Source organism: Panthera uncia, chromosome B4 (genome assembly GCF_023721935.1).
Source record: "Panthera uncia isolate 11264 chromosome B4, Puncia_PCG_1.0, whole genome shotgun sequence".
Taxonomy (NCBI): Eukaryota; Metazoa; Chordata; class Mammalia; order Carnivora; family Felidae; genus Panthera; species Panthera uncia.
In genome coordinates this window covers 33,798,628-33,821,509 of record NC_064809.1, presented here as the reverse complement: position 1 = coordinate 33,821,509, position 22,882 = coordinate 33,798,628, and the positions used below count along the sequence as shown (strand labels likewise).

The 22,882-nt window shown below is 42.0% G+C and overlaps 1 protein-coding gene across 3 annotated transcripts in view; it reads left to right on the top strand.

The window, feature by feature from the left end:
- Nucleotides 1-20,035, top strand: part of LOC125920046 (cat eye syndrome critical region protein 2) — a 182,482-nt gene extending 162,447 nt beyond the window's left edge. For all 3 annotated transcript variants that reach the window (XM_049627012.1, XM_049627013.1, XM_049627011.1), the window contains 3 exons: nt 10,320-11,739; nt 14,165-14,276; nt 15,024-20,035. In XM_049627012.1, the coding sequence (XP_049482969.1) occupies nt 10,320-11,739; nt 14,165-14,276; nt 15,024-15,029 (1,538 nt within the window). In that variant the 3' untranslated portion in view covers nt 15,030-20,035. The remainder of the gene's footprint in view (nt 1-10,319; nt 11,740-14,164; nt 14,277-15,023) is intronic.
- Nucleotides 20,036-22,882: the final 2,847 nt, after the last annotated feature.

Sequence of the window (22,882 nt, the reverse complement as noted above, 5' to 3'; positions counted from 1 at the left end):
TAACGTTTATTTATTTTTGGGACAGAGAGAGACAGAGCATGAACTGGGGAGGGGCAGAGAGAGAGGGAGACACAGAATCGGAAACAGGCTCCAGGCTCCGAGCCATCAGCCCAGAGCCTGACGCGGGGCTCGAACTCACGGACCGCGAGATCGTGACCTGGCTGAAGTCGGACGCTTAACCGACTGCGCCACCCAGGCGCCCCAGTATAATTTTCTTAATGCATGACTGGAGAATAGACACCTAGACTTTTATCAAATATGAAAATTCCACATAAGATTGATGGTAGGCCTAGAACGCAATTACTTTTTGTTTTAATTAATGTATTTAGTTACTAGGATATCTACTGAAACTTTTTTTTTTTTTTAACTTCCACTATAGTTAATATATAGTGTTATATTAGTTTCAGGTATACAATATAGTGATTCAACAGCTCTATACATTACACAGTGCTCATGATAAGTGTACTCTTTGTCTCCTTTGCCTGTTTCACCTGTCCCCACACTCACCTCCCCTCTGGTAACCATTAGTTTGTTCTCTGTAGTTTTTCAGTTTGTCTCTCTTGTTTTTCAGTTTGTTTCTCTTTTCTTTGTTTTGTTTTTTATATTTCACTTGGCATTAATACCCTGTAGATTCCTTCATGTTATTGCATATGGCAATGTTTTGTTGTTTTTGATGGCTGAGTAATACTCCATTGTACATATGTACCACTTCTTTATCCATTCATCTCTCTTTTTTTTTTTTTAATGTTTATTTTTGAAGAGAGACAGAGACAGAATGCGAGGGGGTTAAGGCAGAGAGAGAGGGAAGCACAGAATCTGGGCTCTGAGCCATCAGCACAGAGCCTGACGTGGGGCTCGAACTCACAAGCTGTGAGATCATGACCTGAATCGAAGTCGGTCGCTTAACCAACTGAGCCACCCAGGCACCCCTATCCATTCATCTCTTGATGGTCACTTGGGTTGCTTCCATATCTTGGCTATTATAAATAATGCTGCAATAAACACAGGTGTGCATACACCTTTTTAAATTAGTGTTTCATATTCTTTGGGTAAATACCCAGTAGTGGAATTAATGGATCATGTGGTAATCCTATTTTTAATTTTTTGAGGAAACTCATACTGTTTTCCACAGTGGCTGTACCAGTTTGCTTTCCCACCAACAGTGCAAGAGGGTTCTTTTTTCTCCACATCTTCACCAACATTTGTTGTTTCTTGTTTTTCTTATTTTAGCCATTCTGACAGACATGAGGTGATATCTCATTCTGTTTTGATTTATATTTCCATGGTAATAAGTGATGTTAAGCATCTGTTCATGTGTCTGTTAGTGATCTGAATGTCTTCTTTGGAGAACTGTCTGTTCATTTCATCTGCCCATTTTTTAATCGGATTATTTATTTTTTTGGATGCTAAGTTCTTAATATATTTGGCTACTCACTCTTTATCAGACATGTCATTTGCAAATATCTTCTCCCATTCCGTAGGTTGTCTTTTAGTTTTATTGACTGTTTCCTTTGCTCTGCAGAAGCTTTTTATTTTGATGTAGTCCCAATACTTAATTTTTGCTTTCATTTCCCTTGCCTCAGGAGACTTAATTTTTAAAATGTTGCTATGGCCAATGTCAGAGAAATTACTGTTTGTGCTCTCTTCCAGGGTTTTGATTTTGGTCTCACATTTAGGTCTTTAATCCATTTTGAGTTGGTTTTTTGTGTAAGGTGTGAGAAAATTGGTCCACTTTCATCCTTTTGCATGTGGTTGTCCAGTTTTCCCAACACCATTTGTTGACAAGACTTTTTCCCATTGTGTATTCTTGCCTCCTTTGTCAAAGATTAATTGGCCATATAATTGTGGGTTTATTTCTGGGCTCTCTGTTTTGTTCTCGATCTACATGACTTTTTTTGTGCCAGTACCATTCTGTTTTGATTATTACAACTTTGTAGTATAGCTTGATACCTGGGATTGGGACACCTCCAGCTTTGTTTTTCTTTTTCAAGATCGCTTTGGCTATTTGGGTTCTTTTGTGGTTCCATACAAATGTTAGGATTATTTTTTCTAGTTCTGTGAAAAATGCTGTTAGTGTTTTGATAGGGATTGCATTAAATGTGTAGATTGCTTTGGGTGGCATGGACATTTTAACAATATCTGTTCTTCTAATCCATTGGCATGGAATGTCTTTCCATTTGTGTCATCTTCAGTTTCTTTCATCAGTGTTTTATAGTTTTCAGAGTTTAGGCCTTTCACCTCCTTGGTTAAAGTTTCTTCCTAGGTATTTTATTACTTTTGGTGAAATTGTAAATGGGAGTTTTTTTCTTATTTTCTCTTTCTACTATTAGTGTACAGAAATTGAACAGATTTCTGTATATTGATTTTTATATCTTGTGACTTTATTGAAGTCATTTATGGTTGTAGTAGGTTTTGGTGGAGTCTTTAGTGTTTTCTATATGTAGTATCATGTCATCTAGAAGTAGTAAAAGTTTTCCTTTTTTTTTTTTTTAATTTTTTTTTTTAACATTTTATTTATTTTTGAGACAGGGAGAGACAGAGCATGAACAGGGGAGGGTCAGAGAGAGGGAGACACAGAATCTGAAACAGGCTCCAGGCTCTGAGCTGTCAGCACAGAGCCCAACGTGGGGCTCGAACTCACGGACCGTGAGATCATGACCCAAGCCGAAGTCGGCCGCTCAACCGACTGAGCCACCCAGGCGCCCCAGTTTTCCATTTTCCATACCAGTTCGGATGCCTTTTATTTCTTTTTGTTGTCTGATTGCTGTGGCTAGAACTTCCAGTACTCTGTTGAATAAAGGTACTGTTGAGAGTGGACATTCTTTTCTTCTTCCTTATCTTAGGAAAAAGCTCTCAATTTTTCATCATTGAGTGTGATGTTAGCTATGAGTTTTTAATATGTGGCCTTTATTATATTGAGGTATGTTCCCTCTAACCCTACTTTGTTGAAGGTTTTTTATCATGAATGGGTTTTGTACTTTGTCGAATGTTTTTTCTGCATCTATTGGAATGATCGTGTATTTTTAATCCTTTGTCTTGTTGAAGTGATGTATCATGTTGATTAATTTGCCCTTGCATCCTAGGAATAAATCCCACTTGATCATGGTGAATGATTTTTTTTAGTGTATTGTTGTGTTTGGTTTGTTGAACATTTTTGTGTCTTCGTTCATCACAGATACTGGCCTATAAGTCTCTTGTTTTTGTTTGTTTTGTTTTTGTTTTTTTTTTTGTTTTTGGTAGTATCTTTATCTGGTTTTGGTATCAGGGTAATGTTGGTCTTATAGAATGAATTTGGCAGCTATCCTTCGTCTTCTATCTTCCAGAATAGTTTGAGAATAATAGGTATTAGCTCATCTTTAAATGTTTGGTAGAATTCACCTGTAAAGCTGTCTGGTCCTGGACTTTTGTTTGTTGGAAGTTTTTTGATTATTGACTCTATTTCTTTGCTGGAAATGGCCTGTTCAAATTTTCCATTTCTTCCTGATTCAGTTTTGTTAGGTTATGTTTCTAGTAATTTATCCATTTCTTCTTGGTTGTTCAATTTGTTGGCATATAATTTTTCATAATCTCTTATAATCCTTTGTATTTCTGTGGTGTTGGTTGTTATTTCTCTCTCTCTCTCTCTCTCTGTCTCTCTCTCTCTCTCTTTGAGTCTGGCTAAAGATTTGTCAATTTCATTGATCTTTTCAAAGAACCAGCTCCTGGTTTCATCTACTATATTGTTTTTTTAGTTTCTATTTTGTTTGTTTCTCCTTTAATCTTTATTATTTTCTTCTTTCTACTGGTTTGGGCTTTATTCTTTTTCTAGCTCCTTTAGGTATGAGGCTAGTTGTTTATTTGAGATTTTTCTTTTTGAGGTAGACCTACATTGCTATAAACATCCCTCTTTTTTTTTTTTTTTTTTTTAATGTTTATTTACTTTTGAGAAAATGTGCAAATGAGCAGGAGAGGACCAGAGAGGGAGACCAAGGATCTGAAGCGGGCTCTGTGCTGAGAGTGGAGGCCTGGTGTTGGGCTCAATCTCACAAACTGTGAGATCATGACCTGAGCCAAAGTTGTATGCTTAACCGACTAAGCCACCCAGGTGTGCCCCTAAACATCCCTCTTTGGAATAGTTTTTGCTGTATCCAAAAGATTTTGGACTGTAGTATTTTCGTTTGTCTCCATGTGTTTCTTGATTGCCTCTTTGATTTCTTGATTAACCCATTCATTCTTTAGTAATATGTTATTTAACTTTCATGTGTTCTTTCCAGATTTCTTGTGGTTGATTTCTACTTTCATGCCATTATGATCAGAAAAGTTGCATGGGACAACTTCAGTCTTTTCAAATTTGTTGAGACTTGTTTTGTGGCCTGTCATGTGATCTGTTCTGGAGAAGGTTCCATGTGCACTTGAAAAGAATGTGTATTCTGCCGTTTTAGGATGGAATTCTTTAGAATATATCTGGTAGATCCATATGGTCAAGTATGTCATTCAGAAAGCAACTGTTTCCTTGCTGATTTTCTGTTTCGATCTTTCCGTTCATGTAAGTGTGGTGTTAAAGTCTCCTACTATTGGGGCACTTGGGTGACTTAGTTAAGAGTCTGACTCTGTTTCAGCTCAGGTCGTGATCTCACAGTTCGTGAGTTCCAAGTCCCACATCCAGCTCTGTGCTGACAGTGCAGAGCCTGCTTTGGATCCTCTTTCTCCTGCTCTGCCCTTCCCCTGCTCTCACATGTGCATGCTCTGTCTCTTTCCCTCCCTCCTAACTTCCCTCCCTCCCTCTCTCTCTCAAAATAAATTTTTTTTAATGTTTATTTTTGAAAGAGTGTGAGCGGGGGAGGGACAGGGAGACAGGGAGACACAGAATCTGAAGCAGGCTCCAATCCAGGCTCCAAGCTGTCAGCACAGAGCCTGACGCAGGGCTCAAACTCAAGAGCCATGAGATCATGACCTGAGCCAAAGTCAGCTGCCCAACTGACTGAGCCACCCAGGTACCCCTAAATAAATAAACTTTTAAAAATAAATAGAATAGGGGTGCCTGGGTGGCTCAGTTGGTTAAGCGTCCGACTCTTGATTTCAGCTCGGGTCATGATCTCATGGTTCATGAGTTCGAGACCCATATGGGGCTCTGCGCTGACGGCATGGAACCTGCTTCAGATTCTCTCCCCTCTTTCTGCCCCTCCCCTCCTCATGCCTTCTCTCTCAAAATAAATAAACTTTAAAAAGTTTATGTTAAAAATAATAAAGTCTCCTGTTATTCCTAGTGATTACTTCCTTATGTTTGTTATTAGTTGCTTTGTGTATTTTGGTGCTGCCATGTTAAGTGCATAAATATTTACAGTTGCTATTTCTTGTTGAATCTGTCCCTTACTGATTATGTAGTGTCCTTTGTCTCTTGTTATTAATAGTCTTTGTTTAAAGTCTGTTTTGTCTGATACAAGTATTGCTACCTGGGCTTTCTTCTGGCATTCATTTGCATGATAAAGGCTTCTCCATCCCTTCTCTTTCAATCTGTGGGTGTTTTTCAGTCTGAAATGAGTCTCTTGTAGGCTGCATATCGATGGGTTTTGTTTTTGTTTTTGTTTTTGTTTTTTTAATCCATTCCATCACCCTGTCTTTTGATTGGACTGTTTAGCCTATTTACATTCAAGGTAATATGTAGGTATGTACATATTGCTATTTTGTTACTTGTTTTATGAATGTTTTTGTAGATCCCTGTTCCACTGTTCCTTCTCTTGCTCTATTGTCATGGTTTAGTGGCTTTCTGTAGTGATAATAGTTGGATTCCTTTCTCTTTATTTTTTGCATATTAGTTGCCAGTTTTTGATCTGTGATTACCATTATGTATGTATGTATATGTATATATATATTTGTATGTGTATTCATATACATTCGCCATCTTCTGCATATAATATGTAAGTTGATGGTCACTTACGTTTGAACCTATTCTTAACTCCCACCATCCCACTCCCAGGTTTTAGGTATATCGTATCATACTTTCTATCCTTTTATTTGTAAATCACTTGACTGATTTTTATAGATATACTTAATTTTACTGCTTTTGTGCTTCCTACTTTTTTTATTCCTGCTTATGGTCTTTCCTTTCCACTCAGTCCCTTTTAACATTTCTCATAGGGCTGGTGTAGTGGTCATGAATCCCTTTCTTTCTTTCTTTCTTTCTTTCTTTCTTTCTTTATTTATTTATTTATTTTTGTCTGGGAAACTCTCCTATTCTGAATGAGAGCCTTGCTGAATAGAGTATTCTTGGCTGCTGTTTTTTTTTTTTCTTTCAGAACTTTGAATACATTATACCACTCCCTCTGGCCTGCAAAATTTCTGCTAAAAAATGAGCTGAAACAGGGTTTCCCTTGTATGTAACAGTTTTCTTTTCTCTTGCTACTTTTAAAATTTGTTCTTGGGGCACCTGGGTGGCTCAGTCAGTTAAGCATCTGACTGAGCTCAGGTCATGATCTCACGGTCCATGAGTTCAAGCCCCACATGGGGCTCTGTGCTGACAGTTCAGAGCCTAGAGCCGGATTCAGATTCTGTGTCTCCCTTTCTTTCTGCCCCTCCCCCACTCACACTGTCTCTGTCTCTCAAAAATGAATAAATGCTAAAAATTTTGGGGAGGGGGCACCTGGATGGCTCAGTCGCTTAAGCATCCAACTTCAGTTCAGGTCATGATCTCACGATTTGTGAGTTCGAGCCCTGCTTCAGGCTCTGTGCTGACAGCTCAGAGCCTGGAGCCTGCTTCAGATTCTGTGTCTGCCCATCTCCCTGCCCCTCCCATACTCATTCTCTGTCTCTCAATAATAAATAAACGTTAAAAATTTAAAAAAAAAATTTTTTTTTAACTTGCTCTTCATTACTACATTTTTGTCATTTTAATTCCTGTGTGTGTCTTCATGTGAACCTCCTTGGGTTGATTTTGTTGAGGATTTGCTATGCTTCCTAGATCTAAATTTCTGCTTCCTTCCCCAGATTCAGGAAGTTTTCAGCCATTATTTCTTCAAATAAATTTTCTGCCTCCTTTTCTCTCTCTTCTGAGATCCATACACTTGTTGTCACTGAGTTCCCTAAATCTTTTTTTTTTTTTTTTTTTTTTTTGCCTGTGAAGCTTGATTGCTTTCCATTACTTGGTCCTCCCAGTCACTGATTCTTTCTTCTGCTTCATCTAGTCTGTTTATTCCCTCTAGTGTATTTTTAATTTCAGTTACTGAGTTCTTCATCTCTGATTTGTTTTGTTTTCTGTTTGTTGAGAGTTTCACTGAAGAGTTCCACTCCTTTCTAACTTCAGTGAGTATCTTTATGACCATTACTTTAAATTCTCTATTGAGCATATTACTTAACTGTTTCATTTAGCTCTCTTGCTGTGATTATGTCTTGGTTCTTTTCTTTGGGACATAGTCCTCTGTGTCCTTGTTTTGTCTAACTCTGTTTCTCTGTGTTAGGAAAGTCAGCTATGTCTCCTGCTCTTGAAAATAGTGGCCTTGTGAAGAAGAGGTCCTGTAGTGCCCTTCAGTGCAGTGTCCCCTGTTCACCACGACCTAGCACTTCAAGGGTGTCTCCTATGTGTGTTGTGTGCACCCTGGTATTGTAGCTGAGCCACATTTGCCTTCATTCCAGTTGTGTGCAATGGCTCTCTTTGTCTGTCTTGGGTAAGGTTTGATCCCTGTGTTGTTAGTGGCCCAGTCTGGGGCTGCCTTGAGCTTGAGCTGAATCAATCCAGGCATTTGCCAGAGATGCGGTAGCACGAAACTGCTGGGCACTTTCCCTGTATTGTCCTCCGAGAAGCTTTCAGTGGTGGACTTGGCCTTCAGTCAAAACAACTGTCTGCCCCCAGCCCACTGCTAGGGCCATAGTCAGACTGGTATGTGTAGTTATCTTCCCCGTTCTCTGGGGCAGGAGGAGTCTCTTTGCAGTAGTGTTTGGCCTTGTTGGGGCTGCCTGCACCTTGCCAGGCTTGTGCCATCACTTTGGATGGGCTCTGGCCAAGGGCATATTGGAGGGGCCAGGTCAATAGGGAAAGGGGGTAGGGCCCATACAGTTCCAGGAAGCTCTAAGCCAGTCCGATGCAGGAGGGAACTGCAGCTGCCCAGGAAAAGTTCACCTGGGCTTGGATGGAGTGTTTCTGCAGGAGAATGCTGGGGCTGGGCTCTTTGTTAACAACCCAGGTAACAAGTATTGGCAGTGCTCTGATTCCTACAGGTGCCCATCTGTCTAGCCTGGGGCGGGGACAATGTTGCCTTTCAACTCTTTTGTTCTTGGAGAGGTGTCCCAAAAATCCCTACCCTCTAGCATGCACTCAAGATTAGTAAATAAATCTCCTTTCCATATATATACACCAGGTCTTCAAACTGCTGCTTCTAAGCTTTATCCCAGTGGGGCTGTTTATGTTTGTTGTGTTGTCTCTTTTAAGGGCAGGGACTCTGCCCTCCTATCTCTCCCAGAGCCAAGCCCACTGATTTTTAGTTTCAGGTCTTAAGTCATCCTCCCCCGCCCCCCGCCCCAGATTGTTGGGCCTCTTTGGTTTTCAAAGCCAAATGTTACGGGAATTCATCTTCCCCATGTAATTTCCTTGTGCCTGGGGTGCCTGCCTTCGGGAACTGCTTCTCTCCTCTCTTTCTATCTGCTGTATCCTTCCCTCCTGTGGACAGTCCCGAGAGTCCATTTGATTCCTGCCAATACCTTTGTTCTTCCTACCCTCTTTGATGTGGCCCCTGCTCTACATTTAGCTGTGGAGAGTCTTTTCTGTCAGTCTTTAAGTCATTTTTTGGGTTATTGATACTAATCCTCCTACTCTGCCATCTTCCCCAAGTCAGACTTTTATTTAAAAGTGTTTCTTTTGAGGAACATCTCAGTGGTTCAGTCCGTTTGAGCATCTGACTTTAGCTCAGGTCATGATCTCACAGTTCGTAAGCTTAAGTCCCTCATCAAGCTCTGTGCTGACAGCTTGGAGCCTGGAGCCCGCTTCAGATTCTGTGTCTCCCTCTCTTTCTACCCCTCCCTGCTTGTGCTTTTTCTGTCTCAAAAATAAATAAACATTTTAAGAATTAACAAAAATAAAAAAATAAATAAAAGTGTTTCTTTTGAGATAGGGCCTGCTTTGTGAAAACCAGCTCTAACAGAACTGTCTAATACTGATTTCACATGGAGTCTGGAAGAAGCTTTAGAAGTAGAGTCCCTCTGGTGAAACTAGATAAGCCTATTTGTTAGTTGCCATGTTTTATGTTGATAAAATAATGATAAGTGTAGATTTAATTTTCATTGTATAGCTCGTGCCTTGGATTTTTGAAGACAGCATTATTAGTTCATTAGTTGACCGAGATTTTAGTCGGTCTTTAAAAGTTAAGAATCCTTAATCTTGTCTTTAAAATTTGTTACCAGAGGGCACCTTTTGGGATGAGCACTGGGTGTTGTATGGAAACCAATTTGACAGTAAATTTCATATATAAAAAAATAAAAAATTATAAAAATAAATAAATAAATAAGCGGTAAAAATAAATAAATAAATAAATAAATAAAATAAAATAAAATAAAATAAAATTTGTTACCAGAATTGTATTCTGATCCACCTGAGCAACAACTCTGTCCTGTTCAAAGGATTATAATAGTAAGACCATATTTTTGGTTTGATACAATAGCAAGGTAAAGAGTTCTGAATTTATAATTAAGCATTTGAGTCTAGTAAATTAATTTATTTGGGTTTATTAAATTTCTGTAATATGTTAAAGATGCCTTTCGAGTTTTATCCTGTAGGACATCTTGTTCTCAAGACATCCAGACAAGATATTTTCATTCATTCAGCAAATATCAATTGAGTCCCTGTTTTGTGCAAGTACTAAGAGTGGTAGGGAACAAAAGAAAGTCCCTGCTGCTGTGGAACTTGTGTTCTGAAGGGGCACAAGTCAGGGATCCAGCCCTCTTGATACATACCCATCATGTCCTCGTCCTTCTCGTTGTATCTTATTGTATCTCCATATGTGACATGCATCTCTGTGGAGTCCATGAGCCATGAATTATCTCCCCCTCACTTAGTGATCTGTGACCACACAGGAAGAGGGAAACAAGGACATCTCCATTCTTTGGCAGACTTTATGAGTAGCTGTAGAGGTGCTAGGTCTTACCTCTTGGTCTATAAGAGGGAGTTTGCAAGGACCTCAATATCATCATCCTTTCCAGGGACTCAATTTCTAGCTGAAGCTTCAATGGCCACACATCTACCCCAACCCTATCTCTCCTTATCTGACAGGTTTCATGTTCTTTTTACTACTAACTCCATCAGTGTCATCATTTCAGCTACTGAACTACTATTTTGTTCTGTGTTTCACTTACAGCAGATCCCTTGCCTGGGCTTGAGGAGAAACCACCAAACATTGGTGGTTCAGAGGGCGTGTACCTCAAACAACTACCTCACCCTACACCTCCCTTGCAGACCGACTGTACCAGGCAGAGCTCACCACAAGAAAGGGAAACAGAGGGCCCAGAGCTCAAAAGCGACTCCTCAGATTCTGGAGACAACTGTAAAGCAACAAAGAGCAAGAATACCTGGCCCTCAGAGAGCGGCTATACCAGCCCAGCCACTCAAGGATGTATGCGAGACCTCTCCACTCTGGCAGATAGAGGGGCTCTACCTGAAAATGGAGTAGTTGTTGAAGCATCCCCTTGTGGATCAGAGGGGAAGGGCCTTAGTGGTAGTGGTTCAGAAAAGCCACTCTGCCCCAGAGGTAAAACACTACAGGAAACCATGCCATGTGCAGGACAGAACCCAGCTACACCTCCCAACACAGACCCCAGTTTGATGGGAGGTACTGTAAGCCAGTTTTCTCCCTTGTACATGCCCGGCCTGGAATACCCAAATTCAGCTACCCATTACCACATCAGTCCAGGCCTGCAAGGTTTGGGCCCTGTGATGGGAAGTAAACCCTCAGTATCCCATCCTCAGCATTTTCCCCCTAGGGGCTTTCAATCTAGCAACCCTCATTCTGGAGTCTTTCCCCGGTATCGCCCCCACCAAGGAATGAGGTATTCCTACCAGTCACCACCTCAGCCTTCCTACCATCACTATCAGCGAACTCCTTATTATCCGTGTCCACAGGGCTTTTCTGACTGGCAGAGACATCTTCATCCCCCGGGAAGCCCAAGTGGGCTCCCACCTAATCCACCTCCTCCACCAAGGCCCCTCTTCTCAGATAAGAGCACCTTGGCTAATCTGCAAGGCTGTGAGACACTGAATGCTGCCTTAACTTCCCCAACCCAAATGGATGCAGTGGCTGCTAAAGTAGTCTCAGCTGATGGGCAGAATCCTGTTCCAGAGGAAGAAAAGCTGGATGAATCTATGGAGAGACCAGAGAGCCCCAAAGAATTTTTAGACCTGGACAACCATAATGCAGCTACCAAGCGACAGAGCTCATTGTCAGCCAACGAATATCTTTATGGAACTCCTCCACCTCTGAGTTCAGGGATGGGATTTGGTTCATCTACTTTCCAACCCCATGGTGTGATGCTACAGACAGGGCCTCCTTATACACCTCAGCGGCCAGCCAGTCATTTCCAGCCCAGAGCTTACTCCTCCCCTGTGGCTGCTCACCCACCTCACCATCCAGTGGCTGCCCAGCCCAACGGCCTCTCTCAGGAGGGCCCCATCTATCGCTGCCAGGAAGATGGCCTGGGTCACTTTCAAGCTGTAATGATGGAACAGATTGGCACTGGAAGTGGAATAAGGGGACCTTTCCAAGAAATGTACAGATCATCAGGGTAAGGTTACATTAGGTGGTTTTGGGGTTGTTTTTTTGTTTTTTGGGGTTTTTTTGTTTTTCTGAAAAAAGAAATAGTTTTGAAGAGCAAAATGATCTTAGGAATAACGATAAATGTTAGCAGTCTAGGTCCAAGAAAAACATGTGACTCATTGATAATTGGAGACTTAATGGAAGTGTATCAGCCTTAGAGTCTGATTTTATCTTTGGCACTTTTTTTCCCTCATGAAAGTGAATTCACATTTATTTATTTATTTATTTATTTATTTATTTATTTTATTTTATTTTTATTTTTGGGACAGAGAGAGACAGAGCATGAACAGGGGAGGGGCAGAGAGAGAGGGAGACACAGAATCGGAAACAGGCTCCAGGCTCCGAGCCATCAGCCCAGAGCCTGATGCGGGGCTCGAACTCACGGACCGCGAGATCGTGACCTGGCTGAAGTTGGACGCTTAACCGACTACGCCACCCAGGCGCCCCTGAATTCACATTTAAATGACAGATTTTGACCCTAGAAACTTGATAGCTCCGGTTGAGAGCTATAGACAGGCGTCAATATGCTGCTAAGTTCAGATACTCTGACTAGGGTAAAATGGGTCTTTCTCAAATCCTGAGGTTATGGGATCACATGTAATGCTCAGGTTTTATCCCTTATCTGTCATTTCTTCTTAAAACAAGTCAAATACTATCCCCATTAGAGTTCTTGCAAATAGTGATGAGGTGACCTGTGATCCATGAAATTTTCAAATTAATAATATATAAAAGGTGGTTAAATGAAGTTGTTTATATTAAAGTTATAAAGCCTAGGGGCATCTGGGTGGCCCAGTTGGTTAAATATCCAACTCGATTTCAGTCAGTCATGATTTCACAGTTCATGCGATTGAGCCCAGAGTCAGGCTCCTCACTGAGGGTGGAAGGGTGGAGCCTGCTTGGGATTCTTTCTCTCTCTCTCTCTGCCCCTACCCCACTTATTTTCTCGCTCTCTCTCAAATACTTAAACTTAAAAAAAAAAATGAAGTTATGAAGCTTAATCTTAAAACCAATACCATCCAACTTAAAAACTAATGTGCCTTTCTTCAGTGCCAACCTAAGAAGACCTTACCTCCAAAACCTCTCCCCCATTTAACGTTGTGCCATATTTGTTTTATGCCTCACTAAGTACATTGTTTCTTTTCTTTGTCTTTTCTTTTAAACCATTGGGAAGTAAATTGCAGACATCCTGACCCTTTCTTCCTAAATATGTCAGCATGCATCTGCTAAGAATAACGACATTTTCCTGGAGCACAATCTCAAACTATTTTCACACCTAAGGAAAATAACACTAATAGTATTTAATACAGAGTTCTCACTTAATTTCTCCAGTTGTCCTCAAAATATCTTTTAAAAAATTTTTTTAATGTTTATTTATTATTGAGAGAGAGACAGAGCATGAGCAGGGGAGGGGCAGAGAGAGGAGGAGACACAGAATCTGAAACAGGCTCCAGGCTCTGAGCTGTCAGAGCCCAGTGCGGGGCTCAAACCCACAGACCGTGAGATCATGACCTGAGCTGCAGTTGGATGCTCAACTGACTGAGCCACCTAGGCACCCCTCAAAATATCTTTTAAAACTACATTTCTTGGGGCACCTGAGTTGTTCAGTTAGTTAAGTGTCTTACTTCAGCTCAGGTCATGATCTCAAGGTTCATGAGTTCGAACCCCACAACAGGCACTGTGCTGATGCTCGGAGCCTGCTGCCTGCTTCAGATTCATATTCATTCTCTCTCTCTCTCTCTCTCTCTCTCTCTCTCTCTCTCTCTGTCCCTCCCCTGCTCACGCTCTGTCATTCTCAAAAAATGAAACATTGAAGCTACATTTCTTTGTTTTATTTTTTTTTTCCCATCCAGGATCCATTTAAGGTTAATGTATATGTTTGGTTGCTATGTCTGTTTAATCTCTTAGTTTGAGACATTTATGCTATCATTGTTTTGGGTTTTTTTGTTTTTCAAAGACTCCAGGCTAGTTCTCATGTAAACTGTCCCAATCTCTGGATTCTTCTCATTGTTTCCTCATATTTGGAGTCCAATTAAACATTTGTCAAGAACACTACATAGGTGGTGTCATGTACTTTCTTTCTTTTTTAAGTTGGCTCCACGCCCAGCATGGAGCCCAACATCATGCTTGAACTCAACCCTGAGGTCAAGATCTGAGCTGAGATCAAGGGTGGGATGCTTAACGGACTGAGCCACCCAGGTGCCCCGGTGTCATATACTTCTTATTGCATCTCATCTGGAGGCACACGATGGCACTTTGTCCCAGTATTGATTTCAAGTTTGATTACCTAGATAATTAAGGCAGTATCTGCCAGATTTTTGTGATTAAAGTGTCTCTTTTCATTTTTAATTAATATGTCTTCATTAATTCTTAACTATGCTTTCTTGTGGCTACAGAATGCAAATGCATCCGGTCCAGTCACAGTCCTCGTTCCCAAAGACCCCAGCACCAGCAACGTCACAGGAAGAGCTGCCACCACATAAACCCCCAACACTTCCTCTTGATCAGGTAAAAATTACCAGCAATTAGAATTTTTGTTATTCTTCGAGGTGGCAGGGAATAGTTTATTGTGAGTTTGTTGTGATTCTGAAAAAATCTTTTAAGGTGTTCTGGGAAGTGCTTCATGTCCTACTGGCAGCCAAGTAAAAAGGGCCCCTCGGGCCCTGTGCTCCAAGTAGATTCAGTGGTGGAAAAAGCCAGGAGAAGATGACCTCGGAAGTAGCTCCTGTGCTGTCTCTGTATGTTCCTTTTTTCTGTCCTTGTGGTAACCAGCTATTTGGGGCTGTTTAAGCCTCATGTTTCTTAACTGGCCACTAGCATTTATTTTGATAAGATAGCTTTGTATTTTTTTATTCTACCAATTTCATCTGAGAGAGACTGGTTAGTCCAGTTTTAAAAGAACTGTAGCTACCTTCAAGTGCTGCTTTTCTGCCAGGCACCGTGCTAAGGGTTTCTGCATGCAGCATCTCATTTAATCTCTTTCTTGACTGCCATGAATTAATTATCTTCACCGACATCAGTTCCATTCCCTAATGTGCAAGAAATCCCACAGCTCCTGAGTGACGAGGTTGGGGTCTGGATCAGGAGGTCCAAAATTTTAGATCCCACCCTCCAGAAGTAAACTGTGATGGCTGAAACCAAAACCAAGCCATTTTTCAGGTGGAGAGGAATGTGTACAGCTCTTCAGCTTACTTAATTTTTTTAAACAATACAGCTGTCAATTTTGTTTAAATTGTCTTTATTTGCTTCTCTCAGAGCTAGTCCAAGGAGGAAATAAACCCCAAGGAAACAGAAAGCTGCACATGAAGACTGGAACATGGAGAATTTAGGGGAATGGTCCCTGCTCATCTCTGTTCCTGTCCCCCCGCCACACCCCTTCACAGTGCATCACTCGTGCCATCCAAGAGCTGGAGCCATTCCCAGAGTCCTAGACTAACACCAGCTTGCAGCGGTCCTTGGGCAGGGATCTTTTGCATGGCTGATAGTTAAAAACAGATGAACTGAAATTAGTGACAGCTTTTCTAAGTCCTGAGACTCTTTTTTCAGGGAAGATCATCCTAAACTTGGGGGAGGGGTCATACTTATGAATGGAGTGGTGCTTGTAAACTTTCATGAGCAGCTAAACTCAGGTATATATTTGGGGAAGGGACTACTCGTAGTATTAATGTGTTTGGAGCTGGGTCCAGTTTACAGAATTTTCATGTTGCCTTTTAAAAATAATTTTTGTTGTTGGTGGTGAATGTATTGTACATAAAGTGGGAAGGGTGGGTGGGGGTGTGGAAGAAATGGAAGTCCTAACTATGGTGGGCACGCAGCACTAGAGTGATCCTCATTTGTTTACAATCATATCACACTGAATACTTTCGGGAGCTGGAGAAGAGGGTAGGGTAAATTTACTCTTGTAAAATGTCACTATTTCCTCAGTGGCTAGCAGTCCTTTGTTAGCTAAAGGCCTTCTTTCCGATCAGCCGTAGAGGGTACCATTGCACTACACCCTGGTTGTGGGCTTTCTCCATTGGAAGGCAGAGTGCTCTCACATGTTCTACCAGGAGCGTCTGCCCACAAGACTGGCTTCCCTCTCATCCAGTGGCCTACATCCTGGATTTCAGAGAGCAGTGCCGCACCTTCCTGATTTGCCACCAGCCCTACCAGATAGTTGTAAACCAATATCAGGAATTGGGATCACTAGAGTGTTTTGCTTATTAAAATATAAAATGAATCATCCTCGTCACAGACCTGCTGGGACTGTGATCTGGTAGGCATCACACAAAGCTTTCTGACACGAATCACATTTTGTGGAAGTGACTACTCAGGTTTGTATATGTTAGTACAATAAAGAAATTGCACAGTTTTGAATAGGAAAAATGTATTCTATAGATTTACAGGTTGAATTTAGGAATATCTCGGTATATATAGGTTTTATTCATTTTAAGTGAATCATAGTAAGATAAGTCATGGTGATTTAAAATAGCTTTCAGGAACAAGTTCTTGGAAATCATTTGTCATACCTGTGATAGGAAACAATTTTACAGTATTAAATTACTTTGTTACAGTTTTAGAAGTGAATTACACTGGATTATCCCTGGTTAGCATTCTATATTTGATTTTAGCTGAGATGCCACCAAAGTTAGGACTCCTATGTTTTAAACTTTTGAATATCCCACAAAGAAAAAAATAAGACTAAGGAAAAATGCCCTGAAATTACAGGTTTTTGTAAAGAATAGCATATTTTTAAGCATGCCTTTGGGATAGTAGAAAAGCTTCCATATATTATTAATCTGCCCTAGTTTCTTACAAATTCAGCCTTGTGAGGGGCCAGTAGAATCTTTCCCTCCAATTCCAGCATCATTGATGAAACGTGGAGCCAACATGTTTAAAGTTTGCTAAGCGTGTGCTATCAGGAAGAGAAACAAACTGGAAATAATCCATGTTATACCGATGGAGGCCCAACATACCAGCTCCAGTGTAATGGAGACTCATAAAAATAAGGGAATGCTTTTGACCTGGCGTTGTGGCTCACAGCTCAGGTAGGATTAAGAGTTGCATAGGGAACACAGGGAGCCTTTAAGATACAATGCACAAAAATACAAGTTTTTCTCTAATAGACTTCAGTTTTAAATTTGATGTGCTTTTATGTGGAATGAGTTTTGAGCCTGTGTTCTCATTTGATCCTAATTCTTGTTAGAGAGCCATCACTGACATAATCTGGTTTGGAGGAGTGAAGAGGTCAGCCTTATCCCTGTAGGGAGAACAGATTCCATGTTAGCCCCTAAGCTAGCGTAAGCTAGCATGGCCGAAGCATTACCTCTTCTGTTTTTGTGTTTGTGTAGAAGCAGGGAGGAGAGAAAGACCAACTGGTCTTGACAGCTGGTTTGGGTCTGTTTAGAGCTGGTCTAGGCCCAGAGCCTTGTGCTGGTGACAGCCTTTCTCTTTTTGCATGAAAGCTGGTTTGGGTGAGAGGCCTCTGGCTGCTGTATAACTGGGAGCACGGTGAGCACTGGGTCTGTTCCCCTGGCACCAAAGTTGGAGGCATTGCTTTGTGCTGAATGACCCTGGGGCGTGGGTAGGAGCGGACCATAAGCAATAGTTGGGTTGATTTGTTCCCTTTCCTTCCACCCACTCAAGTTAACCTTTTCTCCACACTCCCCCAGCCCCTCACCCCCTGTTCCCTGTTGCTAGAAGCTGTGAACAATATAGGAAGAAATCCGTAAATTCTTATATCCTTAACCTCCCTTCTCAGTATGTAGAGAGGTGAGAAGATATTAAGGAAGAAGAGTATCAAGGATTGAACTACTGTTTCATATCATAACACTGGGAACAAGGGCAACAGCAAACTTGTCAGCCTTGTTGCATCCCATGTGGGAATTGGGTCATGCATTACAGGTCCCAGCACTTCAGCCCTTGTCTGGTATATCCTGAGCTTTTACTGGTCTTTGAAGTGCAGATCTACTAAAAGCAGTCAGGAGCTGAAAGATTGCAGGAACACATGTGACCGTTGAGCTGCTGTGAACCACTGATCCGCAGGACCTCTTTCCTCGTCTTTCTCCTTTGGCACTTCTCTTCCCAAGTGTCTTAAGCAGATGCAAATGCATTTGCCATCTTCTCCATAATGGGGATGATGGTCATGTGATATGCTGTAACTAGAAAGTAGTGTGTGAGGAGGTCCTAAAAATGACCTCTCTCAGGCTAGAAGGACTTTCACACGGTGGGTCAGTGTGCTGGCTCTCAGCTCTCAGTAGTCTGCAGAAGGGGATAGCTGGGGTCCACGGGTAATGAGAATACTCTCACACCTGTTTGATTTGATAGTCATGGCTAGCCTTTATTAGACTTGTTAATAAGTTAGAATCTGTTTCCCTAAGACCCAAGAGAAATAAATGATCCAGAAAGAAAAGTAAAGCCTTTTGGAAGGTTTCTGTTTGGGTTTGTTTTTGTTTTCCATCAGAGTCTGTTCATTTAAAAAGTAGTTGTTGGCTAAAATTATGGTAGATGCATGTGAAGAGTAAATGAGGGCAAAATACACAGATCCTTGTTCATAGAACTTTCCATCCCACTTTCTAAAAATAAAATTAAAGCCACTCCACCTCTCCTTAATCACGTTGGTTTAGTTCTTCTGGCAGTGCACATGAGCTTGTTATTAAGGATTCTTTTTTCTCAGTGAGCCCAAGTCAAACTGCACTCCAAAGGCAATACTCTTTCATGCTCATCTTCATTTTTACATTTATTGAAAACCTCAAGACCCGTAGTATGTATGTGCCTTAGTTCACTCACACCTCAGCTTGAAATGTCATTGTGCCGTAGCTTAGCCCTCAGACCTTGGAAATGCTTCTCTTGACTAAGCATGTGGTGGTGTTATCCCGTGGCGTTTGTCTACTGTGAAATTTTTCCTGCTAATTCCCATGGAGTCCAAGAGTATGTCCAAAACACATACTCCAAAACAAAGCGCTGTCCAAAACACGCAAAATCCCAGTGTTGCAGTCACCACAGATGTCAGAAACAAGCTTTCAATCCATACCACTAGGTTGAAATTTTTCCCTTTTTTCTTTTTAACAGAAGTTCAAATCTATAAATAATATACTGCTCTTAAGACCTAATCTGAATTTCACAGGAAGTCTTAACCCAGCAGTCCCAAGGCAAGGACAGTCACATAGTGTCAGAATCCTGTCATGCTTTCAAAGAAACTGTTTTCAAAGAACTGAAAGGCTTAGAGTTTTCTAGCATTATTGCTACCCCCTGTGTTGTGACCGAGTGTCAGTGCATTCGCCCCCTGCCAGATTCTGCAAGGGCCTCCACTGAGGAAGTCAGCTCCGTGTGCGTGAGTCAGGATTGTGCCACTGTCGGGGGTTCTGGGATGCAGGGTCCCTGTGGATAGCTCTCTGTTCAACACTCCAGTGAGGATACTGGGAATCTTGGCTGAGCATGCAGAGGCTTTTATTCCGGGGCTCACATCACTGTCTAGGAACTAAGAATGTGATTGAGGCTTGCTGCATGAGAAGAAACCCCTTTTTCTTTTCTAGTGGGTTGGACTCTAACATGGAGCCTTAGGACACCCAGCCTTGCCCTGCTTTCCCATTGGGAAAACGGAACTTGAGTGGACATTTCTGCATCCCATCTCTCATATGAAGCTGTGACGCAAGCCTCAGCTCCAGGTTGCATGTTCATCTGTCTCTGCTTTGTAAAAGGCCTTTGCTAAACAGACATTAGTGAGGCTGTCTCCCCAGCTAGTCTTGGTCTCTCACTGTGTACCAGGGGACTGACTGAACCTTTATGTAGAAATACCTGAGAAGCAGCTGATTGTCCTGCATGTGTTTTTGAAAAGGGTGGGATGGGGCTGGGAACAGGGGCGTGGATAATAAGTTATTGAAGTGCTGAACCCCGTTCAGTGTCCTCCGTGTGACCCCTTTCCCCTAGCTGGGACCTGGGTACCTCACTCTCCTGCCTTGCACACAGCTCCTGGGAGCCCAGGCCAGTCTCCACCAGCCTGCGGCACAGTGTCAGGGATTCTTTGTTCCTGCTGCAAAAGCCGTGAGAACTTTCCTGGCCAGTACTGGAAAGGGGAATGCTATTTATTTTTATATTGTGTATATTTTGTCGTGGTCTGCTGATTCCCTGTTTCACTGAGAGCGACACTTACCTCAATAGTTAGTTCGATATTGTGTGTTGGATAATTTTTTAAAAGAACTTTTTAAAAAGCTTTTTGATCCTCAGAGATCTGTAGATTTTATTTCCATATGAACTGGTTATTTTGTATAAAGTACATTCTTAAAATAGCAAGGCTCTGATATGTGTGAGTTGTGTGTGTCCGTGTGTCACTTTTATCATCGGGACGAAGGTTTGAACTAGGCCCCAACGCCACCACCCATCTCCCCTGGCTTCATCAAGACGGGCAGGCGGTGTTGGGGCAGACAGCAGAGTGCGCCCTGGGCAGGTGATGGCGGTGCATGCTCTGTGGAGAGCCTCAGAACGGCACGAAAACTGGCAGTTCCACATGATGTCTGGGATACAGTACCCCCCAGCCAGCCCCATCAACACCCACCTTGTTGCGCCCACTCCCAATACCACCCACAGACCCCCAGCCCTTGGTACACGTACCTTTGACACACTTGTATACACTACTTTTGCTCTCCTTCCAAGATCTAGGGCAGCCTGGGGTCTGGCAGGCAGCTGTGTGTGAATTACAGGTGGTTAGAAGTGGGAGCTGCAAGGCTAGGTAAGCAGGGGCTCTTCTACCTGTTTTACCTGCCCAGTTCATTTAGGTTTTATTTCCAGTTCCTAGGAGGGTTTTTGTTACGGGGAAGAGGGAGAATAGATAAAAAGTGGCCACCTTGGGACAACTGACTGGCCCAGTCATGGAACATGTGACTCATTCTCAGGGTCGTGAGTTTGAGCCCTACGTTGGTTATAGATTGCTTGAAAAAAAAAGAACAATGAAGCCATCTTGAAGTAGCTGTAATCACAAAACCCCACAATTTCTGGACTGTTTTATCCTTACTTGGCCTTGTGAGTAATCTCATTCAGTAAAAATTCTACCACAAATAGTACCAGTTTCCAACTCTGTTGTTCACCCAGTTTTATCACTTTCCAGGACAGTGACAGATCTCTCTTGACCTCCCGATTATGTGGTATTAAGTTATCCCTGTTGATCTATTATTATTGACTAACATATATTTGAGACTTCTATCTATCCTGTCAACTGCTTTAAAACTGTACTTTCCAGGGGCGCCTGGGTGGCTCAGTCGGTTAAGCGGCCGACTTTGGCTCAGGTCATGATCTCACGGTCCATGAGTTTGAGCCCCGCATCGGGCTCTGTGCTGACAGCTCAGAGCCTGGACCCTGTTTCAGATTCTGTGTCTCCCTCTCTCTGGCCCTCCCCCGTTCATGCTCTGTCTGTCTCAAAAATAAATAAACATTAAAGAAAAAATAATTAAAACTGTACCTTCCATAAAAAGTATTTTTCCTAGGGGCGCCTGGGTGGTTCAGTCGGTTGAGCGTCCGACTTTGGCTCAGTCATGATCTCTCAGTTTGAGTTCAAGCCCCTCGTCGGGCTCTGTGCTGACGGCTCGGAGCCTGGAGCCTGCTTTGGATTCTGTGTCTCCCTCTCTCTCTGCCCCTCCCCCCTGCTCACGCTTTGTCTTTCTGGCTCTCAAAAATAAATAAACCTTTAAAAATATTTTTCCTAAAAAATATTATATCAGTCACATTTTCTAGTTTAGTTGAATTTCCATATAATTTTTTTTTAATGTTTATTTTTGAGAGAGACAGACACAGAATCCAAAGCAGGCTTCAGGTTCTGAGCTGTCAGCCCGACACAGGGCTCAAACTCACAAACCATGAGATCATGACCTCACCCGAAGTCAGAAACTTAACCAACTAAACCACCCAGGCGCCCCTGATTTCCATATGATTTTTGAAGCAAAAAAAAAAAAAAGAAACACCACCAACTTTAAGTGAAAATCATTAGTAAACCCCAGATTTGACATGATGCTGGTTAGATGTTTTGCAGTGTCTCCTTTTGCACTGGTGGGACAGGGTGGGTGGGCCACTCACTGCTCTGGCCTGGCTTCCTTTGTTGTCGTGGCAACTGTGACACTGACATGGTCTACATCTACTCCCAGTTGGTATTAGTATCACATCCTTACGATGCATGAAAAAACTAATTGCTGACTTCTGGATTCCTAACTGCAACCACTTCTGTGACCTGAATTCTTCACCAAGCAAAGGGTAAAATTCTTTGTTTCAGCTAATGATCGGGTTTAATTTACTTTGTAATAGGAACTTAGCTGTTAGCTTAGTGCCCCTAGAGTGTTCCCAGATTTATCTCCTTGGAATCAAAACAAAGTGTCTTCCACAAGTGAACTGTGTTTCAAAATTTGATACAGTAGGCAGTGTTAATCCAGTTCTATTTTTGGAACTATGATTTGACATTAACGCTTATTAAACCCTATGTGTACATAACTTACACAACAGTTATAATCAGTGAGCTGCTTACTTCAAATTGGAGCATGAAAAGAAAGCCGGCAGGGCAAGATTTAGGGAAAAGGAAGGAAGTCACAAATTGTCCATGAGGATTAGTCTCAAAACTCTGTGGAACTTTCTTTTTTGACATTTGGAAACATCCAAAGTGCTTCTCATGTTAAACGTTATTGTCTTATGTCTCTAAACCAATTCCTGTCATTGGGGAAGGAAAGTATCTTAATTATATAAACAAGTAGCCCCTATAGGGTTCAGTTTTGTCATAATCTACACTCTCTGGGAGTGGTATTAACAGAATGGAGAAAATAACCCACAGTTGGACTCTTGGAAGTCAACCTTCACCCTTTAACCTAACTAGAGGTGAAAGGCCTATGTCAGTAAACTGTTGTGCAAGGGGTGCCTTTGGAAGAAGTGCCATTGGACCTTTTCTCCCCAAGGCTGGATTCTAGACCAACTGGGAATGAGGCAGAGCTCTGAGTGTCCAGACTGCTGTAGCCTGCACTGTCCCCTCCCCCATGGGATTCTCTGTAGATTGGCCATGCAGGTCTGTTTCCCTGGCCTCATGTTTTTCCCTTGGGTTTTTTAATGGAGAACATCTGTGTGTGTGTGTGTGTGTGTGTGTGTGTGTGTGTGTGTGTGTGTGT